Source organism: Atta colombica, unplaced genomic scaffold (genome assembly GCF_001594045.1).
Source record: "Atta colombica isolate Treedump-2 unplaced genomic scaffold, Acol1.0 scaffold110, whole genome shotgun sequence".
NCBI lineage: Eukaryota > Metazoa > Arthropoda > Insecta > Hymenoptera > Formicidae > Atta > Atta colombica.
In genome coordinates this window covers 1,044,787-1,056,537 of record NW_017259196.1, presented here as the reverse complement: position 1 = coordinate 1,056,537, position 11,751 = coordinate 1,044,787, and the positions used below count along the sequence as shown (strand labels likewise).

The 11,751-nt window shown below is 34.3% G+C and overlaps 1 protein-coding gene across 2 annotated transcripts; it reads left to right on the top strand.

Moving 5' to 3' along the window:
* The first annotated feature begins 2,454 nt into the window (after positions 1–2,454).
* On the top strand, positions 2,455–11,410 carry LOC108693848 (protein borderless). 2 transcript variants are annotated; one of them, XM_018203007.1, is made up of 12 exons: positions 2,455–3,050; positions 3,613–3,755; positions 5,694–5,922; positions 7,394–7,530; positions 7,630–7,774; positions 7,853–8,127; positions 8,426–8,560; positions 8,650–8,909; positions 9,990–10,165; positions 10,234–10,278; positions 10,665–10,847; positions 11,069–11,410. In XM_018203007.1, the coding sequence occupies exons 1-12, from the start codon at positions 2,996–2,998 to the stop codon at positions 11,290–11,292; spliced, it is 2,007 nt and encodes a 668-aa protein (XP_018058496.1). In that variant the 5' UTR covers positions 2,455–2,995; the 3' UTR covers positions 11,293–11,410. The 2 variants fall into 2 exon arrangements, with proteins under 2 accessions (XP_018058496.1, XP_018058495.1); XM_018203006.1 differs by having other exon boundaries at positions 7,364–7,530.
* Positions 11,411–11,751: the final 341 nt, after the last annotated feature.

The window sequence follows — 11,751 nt, the reverse complement described above, 5'->3', positions numbered from 1 at the left end:
ATATATATATATATATAGAACAATTAAAATTGAAAAGAACTCCAAAGAAATCAATAAAGGAAAGATAATGCCAATGAGAGCCGACACAGTTGTGTAATCTAAATATAACATATATGTGTCAATCATCAATTACAGACGTTTTACGTTAATACGTTGTAAAGTTAATACGTTGTAAAAAAAGATAGGCGGAATTATTGAATTATCGTTAAATTATTGTCCAAAATTAAAAACTTCATTATCTTCTCCTTCTATTATATTTAACTGGATACTCAAATTTTGTAATTTAACTAAACTCGAGTTAATATTTGAAATTTTTAAAATGCTTTGCATAGTCGATGAGTTAAAATTAATTAAATTAGTTAAAAAACTTACATTGTACTTAGCATAACGATAGTCCATTATAATGCGATTATATCTATGTCTTGAGAGCGTGTGACCCTATATACATAGGATTTAATGTAAATGAAGTTCCTTTATAAGAACACAAAAGGATGAATTACCTTCACTATTACATTCTAATGTAATAGTGACAAACAAAATCAATGGTCTACAAAGTCAAAATTGATGCATCTTATGCAATAAACGAAATGATTATTAAAACGAGCATTAATGAACATCATAATCACATAAATAGAAATACCATACAGCATTCAGTAATCGCAGAGCATAGAATTGAGTACAATCACGATTTTAAACAATATCAAAATTTTAGACGAAGAACAAGTATTCAATAAAAGATTAATTTCTGAAGCTATTCGAAAAACAAAAAAATGGACTTAATTTGCAAAATGATACCGAATTGTTGATTGAAATGATACGGATCCGTTAAATCATGAATTAGAAGGGAAAATGATGTTTCCTTATTTTATAAATTAAAGATTTATCGATTTTTATGTTGATATTTATTCTTATCTAACATTTTGTACATATAAATACTGCGAATATGAAACGTCCTCTCACAATATCTCTCAAGATATAGCTCTCAAGATATAGATAATCACATTGTGTTATAACAGATCGCTGATATATTGAGTGTAATATAAGTTTTTAACTTATTTAATTAATTTTAACTCATCTATATAAAGCATTTTAAAAATTTCAAATATTAATTCGATTTTAGTTAAATTATGAAATTCTGATTGGAGTATCTAGCTAAATACGACAGACGATAATAAAATTTGTAGTCTAACGATGATTCAATGATTGTATCCTTATCTTTCTTTACAATGTATTAATTTAATTCCAATTTTAATTTAATTTCCATATTTGTTGCTTATACACTGAGGAGGATCTATGATCGAAATGTCTGTAATTGGTGATTAACACACATATATATTATATTTAGATTACACAAATACAACTGTGTCGGCTCTCTTGGCATCTTTCCTTTATTGATTATATATATATTCTTCATATATTATTATTTATTAAAACGAAATCAATAATATGTTTCAAAGTAGGAATCTATACTTATTATCTCATAAATAAATAATTATACTATTTTTCAATCTAAAATGTGACCTGTGTAAATCGTATCTACAGCCATCGCAAACATCATCATTTAAAGAGATCAAGGATTCGTATATTCAACCGGGTGTAGTGAACTTTTAATCTCTACTTGCTGCCCCACACCGGGCTCAATCCTCTCGAATCAGCTTTGAACAAGAAAGAACAGCGATGAAAGAGCATGAGTCGGCGACCGAAGATAAATTGAATGCAGTTTAATTCTTCCGTTCCCGTTGTAAGAATGAACCCTTTTCACATGCTTTAACAACAACACCAAGGATTATAGATCAAAAATATACTCTGACGAACAAATCTAAATGTCACTTGATCATATCCCTCACGTTTATCTTTAACAACTTTAGCATTATGTGCTAAATAATTCATTTATTCTCGTATTTGACCATGACATAAAGATACTTATTTATCACAAACAAAAATTGCTTGCTATTCTTTCCTACTTTTTTTATCATAAATAAAACACTGGGATACCTGTAAAAATTGTACATACCATTGTATGTTTTCTTTTCGGTTCTTTAGAATACAAACTACAATAAAAACTAAAATTAGAACGTAAATACTGATTCCACATCGGACAACACGCTCGTTTGAGGAAGTACCAGGGGCACGGCAATTGTACTCTGTGATTCACTATTTCAAATGTTTTTTTCTTCTTTTGTGGGACTAAATTAATCACGTATGATATATAGGTCACGTTTTGTGCAATGCCGTTCATTCGTATCGCCATGGGTGTGTTGAAGTTCGCCTGCATGCGACGCAAACCAGAGCATACGCACCGTAAACGTAGAATCGCGATGATCTCTCATCTCCCTCCCGCATCGTCATCGTCATCGGTCCATCCACCCTCGCAGCCCCCTCTCGATGCTCGTTACTCCTGGCTCTTCGTATCCGCTCGGATTGAACGGGTACGGTGCGATTACTGTATCTAGTGTTGCCTCCGGAGCAAGTGTTGTCTACGGTGAGCCAGCCTCGTCTCGTGTCAAATTGAAACGTCGTTCGACACGGCGCAGGATATTTGCGAACGTGCTCTCCAATGTCAATGAACTCGACGATATTCTGGATAAGCCTGGGAAGCCGTAAACCAAGGCACGATAATCGAGCCGATGCTTAAACAATAGAACCAACGTTCACTGAAGAGAAGTCCTGAATGCTGAGATAAAAAATTCAAATAAGTATTTCAGGAAAACGCGTACAAAATTCAGTGGGAAGATTCAAGTTATCTTGGTGCCGATTCAGGAAACGGAGGAAAGGATGATTGAAACGTATATTTATGGCGTGAGAGTGACGCGTGCCGATTGAAATCGAAGGCGGCTGATGAATGCAAGTGATGATAGATGTGCCGGTATCGTTGTCGCGGAGTGTGTGTGACCCATCGCGTTTCCGCCAGTGCGTTCTCACGTCCGTTGACGTAATATAAATAAATAAAGTGAAAAACGTGAGATAGATCGGAAGATCTAGACAAGAAGTCGCAATGAGTCGCGCCGCGAAATTTTACAAGCTGTTGGCGGTCTTACTCTGCTATGAAGGTAAACAATTTCGGAGAGCTATAAGTTTATCGCATATTTTGAAGAAATCATTTCTTTGATTAAAATAACAAGTGACATTTTTATAACAAATAAAAATACAAGAAAAAACAATTTTAATTTTGTGTACGGACATTACTGTACGAGACGTGAACTGAGAATTTTAAGCTGTAACGACAGACAGCACAATTCGTTAATTGGCATTTAATACGAGGCAAAGGCAAGTTAATTCGAGATTGCAGCCGAGAGATTAACTACTGAAAAAACTTTATTTACTCGAGTAGTTACAATTGGTCGCTGTCAACCCTGTTTATATGGCGGGGGGGGGGGGGGGGGAATAGATAACAACAACGTATCATTTTGTTAACGCGCTCGATCGTCACGCATAATCCGGCGGAAAATTACGCAATCTCTCCGGAAATTAGTCCCAATGTGTAATATCACTTTACACGCGACGTCTTCTCACAGGCATTTATCTACAATGTTACACCGCTGGAATGCGTAGATCAATAAAAATCAGTCTCGATTTTTCGATATGCAATTTCATATTGCTTGTTTTTTTCAGTCTGCAGCTACAGCTTGATGCTGGAAGAGGACAAAGAACCGAATTATTATACTGCCGGAGTAGGAGAGTACGCGGTGTTTAATTGCGATCTTGACTTCCCGCACGAGACGCCGATTCCATATATTCTTCAATGGAATCGCGATGTAAGTATAACTAGGACCTCGTAACCTTTCACTTATGTAATAGATAATAGGTATGCCAATTCAGCAGAAATATTTTAATCATAAAATTCTTGTTTTCTTGCCTTTCTTTTATATTACCGACGTAACGTCAATAATTATCAAGTTTACAAATTGCAGTATAATCCAATAGAAACTATATAAATTCGTGCTATAAGTGCCACTGAAAATTGTAATAAAATAGTACACGTTGGATGATCGAAATTATATTCACCCGTGCCTTGGATTTTACCTTGGACCAAATGTGCACGTATTTATTATGCAAGTATTTATTAAATAATAATAAAAGTGTATATACACGCAACATCCAATATGATTTCTGATACACGAACTATAGGAAAATAGATTTTATCCGAGAATGTAAAAAAATGAAAAAAAAATTCAATTTTTTTAAAAAAGATTGTATGAAAAATGTAACGACTCTTTTTAAAAAGGAAAACTTATAAATAAGTCTTTTTGAAAAGGAAACTTATTTCGTATAGACATCGAGGCGACGCGTTCCACTTTAATAATGTACGTATATAATGAGATACCGCATGTAATAATGGTAACACGACGACGTACGATTGACTGATTGACGATTAAAGAGCGTTAAAGCAAGTTGTTAGTCGGCTAATTCGCACGGACGTGCTTGCGCGTACTCCGTCGTCTTCCGGCAGAGACTCAAAAGAAAAACATTCAAGGTAGGGTGGATTATTCGATTTCTTCAAAAATATATCCGATACTCCATCTACATGACAATCTAACTGGATATGGATTTCTACATCTTCTCGATTTCAAAGAGATATATAATACGCAAGAGATGATATCAAGCATCGTGATATAAAGAAATCGTAAGATAACTTCGCATATTAGAATTAAAAGAATAGCTTCGGCCAATTAAAAGAGAATAGCGGTAGACATTTAACAATTCATACAATATCGAAGAAATCGTTTAAAAGAAGAGATATTGATAATACTGATAATAATATTCTGATATAATACGAGTAAAGTGATAAAGAGATAAATTTGTCCAAATGTGATATGTACTCGCGGATGTCGCCATTCGACGTGACTATATGACGGAAACAAATTGCACGTGGCTATCGCAGAATCAAGTGGAACTCAACTCTGATTGGACTCTGATGCGTATGCAAAACAGGTGCTCCTTCCCTCTTCGTCTGTTAGTCGTGGTAATTGGAGTATGGGACACAAGGCTATATTATATTTAGTCACGTTCAGTCTGCGACATGAGGGGACCTACCAGTGGGTCACTGTTAATGCATTGTCAGATGATTAGAAGCGATTAACGCCATTCCCGCCCCCATAGACGAGACGTATCCTCTTTTCGAGGATTTTCGTCGTTAATGAATGTGGGTGTTACTGACCGACAGATTAATTAAGATGTCGTGAGCGATACAACGTGTCCTCGGTCATTTCTCTGTGCTTGTCATTAGTACGCAACCTTGCGTAAATAAAACCCGAAATTTAATATTAAAGCTCTTCGTTGAATCGCGTGAGTCTTTCATTCCGCGAAAGGATGACCCAATTAACATTGCCTGCAGCCACTATCAAGTTACGCGATATAATTTTCTCAAGACGTAGGTTCGCCTACGTCCGTCATATGTAAAAATCAGTCGCTCAGACAGTCGGATATTCTTTGAGAATGAAGTAATGTTGTTTCCTAATGACATCATTTATGAGTGTTCGTGTAATTTACGAAAATATAAATTTTATAGCGTTTTCGATCGTAATAGATTTGAACCAATCTGGGATTAAATTAATGAAAAACGTCACACACATGCTCTACCACAGCATACAATCATTAATCCAACCCAGATAGGATTAAACCCGCTATGGTTGAAAACATTATCAATATCGAAAACAGGTTTAAATATAATTCATTGATTCTAACTTTTTCAGACCGGTACAGTGTTCTCTTGGTATGATGGACACGTCACGGTGGACAACAGTTACAAGGGCCGCATACATTTATTGGACGATGCCGGTCACCGCGGGTATGGCCAGGGTAGCATAAACCTTACGAATATTCGTGAAAGCGACCAAGGCTGGTACGAATGCAGGGTAATCTTCCCGAATCGAACACCGAATTCAAGAAACAATGGCACGTGGTTTCATCTCGCCATTGACGGTAAGCTGACGATCTCTTACAATTCTTCTATTTGCATGTAGTTAAAGATTGCAGGAAAAATAAAACAACAGAAAGAATTTATTGATGCTGAATTAATTATCACAATTAATTATCATAATTAATATAATTTTATCTAATTAGCATAATTTTTCCTAGAGTATAAGATGCAACTATTAGCATGTATAATAAGTATGTAAATAATTAATTGATATTATTAAAGTAATATATGCAAATTATTATGATAGTAATAAGTTCACGGAAAAAAAACAGCTGAAAATTTCATTGATTCAGCAAATTTACAGTCGTAATATATAGACAATTAATTTTCTATGTTAAGTTAATTTTTTATGTTAAAGTAACAAAATTGATAGCAAAACTAATAGCTGAATAAAACATTAGCGATTTGTTAAACCAAATCTTCTTAGTTACAGATATTGAATTCGTGCAGTTATAGGTTTGCTGTATCATTCAATTAATTTTTTTTCCGTGCTCTATCAAGAATGCAAAACGGAATGTTTTAACAGACTTTGACAGCGACTAACTAAAATTGAATATTAAACTAGGTCAACCCGATGTACAAGTTAATCAAGCTTGAAATTCGCGCTCTAATTTTTTGGCAAGTAGGATGTAAGTCTTCAAATTTAATCATTCATTTAAGCATCTCCGACGTTTACGACTCTAAAGGCAGGGAGCCTATTTCGAAAGGATTACTTGTTTCTTCTTTCTCACTTGACTTCGTAGTGTTTATTGCACGTTGGCAATATTCAAATAAAATAATTCTTTGAATTATTTTAATTATAATTATTATAATTAATAAAAAATAAAATATAGGTTAAATTATTTATGAAAATTTTGATAAAAGATTTAAATTGGAATTAAATAAAAATTGTACATATCATGTATCATCTAAACTTAAATCTGTTGATTATATCAATTAAAGGAATTGTATTCATTAATTCTGATGGAATTCTGTTTTACTTTTTCGAACTTTATTACTTGATATAAAAGAAAATTGATAATAAAATATTCAAATAACAACTTATTTATCTTAATTATCATGGAAATCAGCTATCCTTGAAATAAATTCAAAGTTACATCATAAACCAAACATTATATAATTTCTACAAATCGAGACAATACCTCGAGACAAATTTATACATTTAATTTACACTGAATACAAAAATGTCATGTGTATATATTAAGCTTATGCGATAATATCAAGCTTATGCGGTATCGTTACATACAGTAGCGGTAACATACAGATGCTAATAAATTTGCCTTAACGCACTGCAAAATGCAATGAATCAAGAAATACAAATGACTAATTGGTTGCCTCGCGCCATAATATCACTATACAAAAATTAATTTTTAAAAATATACTATAACCCGCTGCCGCTTACTAACCTGAATCTGGACAGACTCGTTAAATCGTTTAACCTAGGTGTGTCGCCATTTCCGACAACTGTTGCAGGTGAGACTCTACTTGTGATACCACCTGTCAATAAAACTGCCATGGAAGGCGACATAATCATGTTCGAATGTGTCGCGAAGGGAGAAGGTACAACCGTAAATTGGTTTCGAGAAGGAATACCGATCCCGGAAATACAGGTTATTGAATCACTGATTTCATAATATATTATCGAAATTTATTGACAAATTTTTAAAATGTATTATATAAAATTTTTACGAAATTTATTATTATAACAGGATCTCAGAAGAAGAGCTTCTATTGATACTAATGGAACATTGACTATAAAATCAGCTGCCATGGGCGATCTTGGGGAATATACCTGCATGGTGACTGGAGAAACTGGAGATCAGCAAAGCGCATCAGCCTTTCTCAATGTACAATGTAAGCACAGTGACGTAGCCGCTAAATATCCGTTAAATTTTCATTTCTAATCAATTAATAATCAATCCTATCATTTAGATAAGGCAAAAGTGATCTATGCACCGCGAGAAGTCTACCTTCCCTATGGAAAACCAGCCCTCTTGGACTGCCACTTCAGGGCGAATCCACCCCTAACGAATCTCCGTTGGGAGAAAGATGGATTTCTCTTTGATCCTTACAACGTGCAAGGGGTCTTCTATAGGAGGAACGGATCTCTCTATTTTAGTAAAGTGGATGAGACGCACTCGGGAAGTTACAGTTGCACCCCTTACAATGAACTAGGCACCGAAGGGCCCAGCCCCTTAATTACTGTGGTAAACATCCATTATGGTTCTTTGATGTAGGAAGCGATGTAAAAAAAGAAAAAAGAAATCGATTCGCGTTTTAACGTTAACCAGTCCGCGACAAATATTAATTGCTCTTTCATTCTTCAATTGTAAATCACACAATTTTTAGAATGATATAAACACTTCTTTTTGATAAAGCACTATTTGTCTACGTGATTTACAATTGAAGAATACAAAAATCGATTAGCAGTACAATTATTACGAATTGATCAATGTTTTCAAAATCAAACCTGATAGTTCGAAATATTCAATTTTGTTATTACAGATAGTTCAAAGGCCACCAATGTTTACGGTAACACCGCAACATCTATACATGCGAAAGCTGGGCGAGACCTTAGAAATTCCTTGCGATGCCAGAGATGGAGACGACTCACATCGACCAACCATCATGTGGTATAAAGTACCGTGTCTTCTGATGTTTTATGTATCAATCAATTAATCATATAATAAATTTAATTAATTAGTAATTAAATGAACTTTTTTCGAAAGGATGGAGCGCCTTTATCGCTTGAGAGAACCATCGTAATAGGCGGTAATCTGACAATAGAAAGGATTCAGGAACATGATCGAGGATTATATCAATGTGCAGCTAGCAACGAGGCTGCAACGGTTGTCGCGGATACTGAATTAATGGTGCTAAATGTACCACCTAGAGCGCCATATAATTTGAGTGCTAATAGTAGCAAGAATGCTGTCACTTTGACATGGATACCTGGTTACGTCAGACCCAAAATGGAATATTCAATATGGTAATGTATCTTACAAGTATAGTTAAACATAAATAAAACGGAGGAATGTTATTTCCGGTTGAAACAGATTTTGGTGTTTAGTAATATTCATCAACATAGAATGCAATTGTCAGTTCTACAGAGTGTATGCCGATTCAATATACAGTCTGTAGAACTAATAAGTGTTAATTTATATTTATCCAATAATGTTGACTAACATCTTAAAAACACCTATAAAAAATTTATTGCAAAAAATATTACCTCAATCGAATCCAGCTCTTGTCAACTCATTATGACAGTAACGATAATGTTATATTGTCGTTGCGCAGACTTTGTATATGGTAAAAGAACTGCGCAACGAAATATAACGATATCGTTACTATCATAATGAATTACATGAGCAGTAAGCCTATTCTATAACTTGTAATAACAGTTTTTTTAGTATCATTATACTGTTTAACATTATACTGTCGTTGCGCATTTTTCATCATATAAAATATCTGCGCAACGACATCTCTAACTAATAAAATTGCCAATGAAAAGTTATAGAATAGACTTACTGATCTCCAAAATTCTATGCAGGCATCTCCCAATTCGACCATTAAGGTATGTTAGTTATTAACAATTTTTTTTAATGGATCAGGATTATTATTAAATCAACAAACAATTAATTTAATTGTGTGAGATTATTATGTATTTCAGTCATGTTTTTATATTTCAAGTTCGCCAAACCGAATCGGTCACAGTCTATAAAGCCTTCTAATAAGCGACACAAATGAGATGGTGTGACATAATCATTACATCCTTGTTGTTTGCGAATATTAAACAAAAATGACATGATCATCAATGACATGTGTCGCACTGTGTCACTTGTTGGAAGGCACATAATATTAATAATTGTATTTGTATTTATACATGAATAGTACTAAGCACCAAGACGTATTTTAACCAAAAATTGCCATTTTTCTTTCTCATTTGTGTTTACACATTACTTGATCAATTTCAATAACTATTATATATATTTAATTATTTATGATACTTCGATAATAACAACGAAGCATCCTTTTCACAAGTAATGTGAAACTTACTTTTTTTACGTAGGTACAGACCCACGGATACGTCGGAATGGAGAACCATGAAAATTCTTTCGAGAAAAATTACAGAAGCAACGGTCAATAATCTCAATTCAGGACGAGAATATGAGTTCATGGTATTGAGTCAGGATAAACACGGCGATGGAATGTTTAGCAAGGCACTTCGAATATTCACTCAGCCAAGTAAGATTAATTGTCATCTCGATTAGGTTTAAGCACGATACGTGAAATAAACAAATTTCTATTTCTAGGTTCTATCGATGAGAACTCGGCATCGGAATATCGCAGCCAGCAAGGTAAAAGAAACTTAATAACAAAGTTTATGTAAAGGTTGTTCCAGATCTGTGAGATCACCTCTCGTAGAGCGGATTAAATTGAGTCAAAAAGTTACTGTTTTGCAATTTTTGCACTGGTTAACGAAATATTAATTTCCAAAAATCGTTGAATAAGTGCGTATTCGCTTGCAGAAATTAATATCTCGTTAACTATTACGAAAAAAGTTGCAAAATAATAAGAACTTTTCGGTTTAGTTTAGTCCACTCTACCTATTCACAAAAGGTAATCTCATAGAGACACCCTGTATATGTAAAATATATGAGATTTCTTTTGATGGTCTCATGTATCTCGAGTATGATTTGATAATTCAATCGAATGTTTCAAGGCTGTGACACGATTGTTGCAGACACTGAGATCATGGGACCGCCGCGCAACGTGAGAGTTCAAGCAACAGTTGAGGGTTACTTAGTCACTTGGGAACCACCCGATCTAGGCAAGAATCTAGTTAGACTTTACACTGTGAGATGGTATAGAGGACCATCTGAACATTTATATGGCAGAGCAGAAACGACAGACACTTATTATCTAGGTGAATGACTCTTCATTCTTGCGTAAGAATTATCAATTACACTTAAGTTAATAATGACAATTGACATTTATGAATGCATTCAGTACTACAATCGCTCACAAAGCGACTAGATAACTGTCAAATGTGATTGATTCTTATTTCTAAATTCAACCAATCACATTAAATCTAGCCGCTTAATGAGCGATAATAGTACTGAATATACTCTTTGATTGATATTTCAGTGAAAACTTTGGAGGAAGAAAGTTTTTATACTTTCGAAGTGGCAGGAATGTCACTTATGGATGATGTTGCAACCAGCGAGCGAGTCAGTCTGGAGGTACCCGCTTATCGTCGCAACAGAGCAATTTCTATGGGAATCGTCGCTGGTATAGGTTTTTTAGCAGCCGCTCTGGCCGCCGTATGGTGGGCAAGGAAACGATTCTGTCAACAAACTAACGAAAAATAGCCAAGCAAAGCATATGGAAAGCACTCGTGTACTCACAAAAAAGATAGTGATACGATTTCATAATCGATTATAAATATTCATGTCGCTCACGAATGACGTTAATTAGAAAAGCGACATGTAATCTCAAAGAAAAACAATTTTAAAAATAATGAAAATTGATAGTGGAATTATTTGATCTTTGATTTAAAATCTATATTCAAACAAAAATACATAAAACGGGAAACACAGAATCTTGTTTTATATATATATATATATATATACAATGAGATAAAAAATACAGGCGTTCTTGAATCATCCGTTCCAATAGCCAATGCCGTTTTATTTGCCGAGCTCTGCGTTACTACTGAGTGTTCTTGCATTGCTAATTATCTCATACTTTGTGTGTCGTTTAACAGCTTTATTAAGTAATTGCACGTTTTAAATGGCTAGATTTCATACGCGAACTGCAGGTCGTCGACC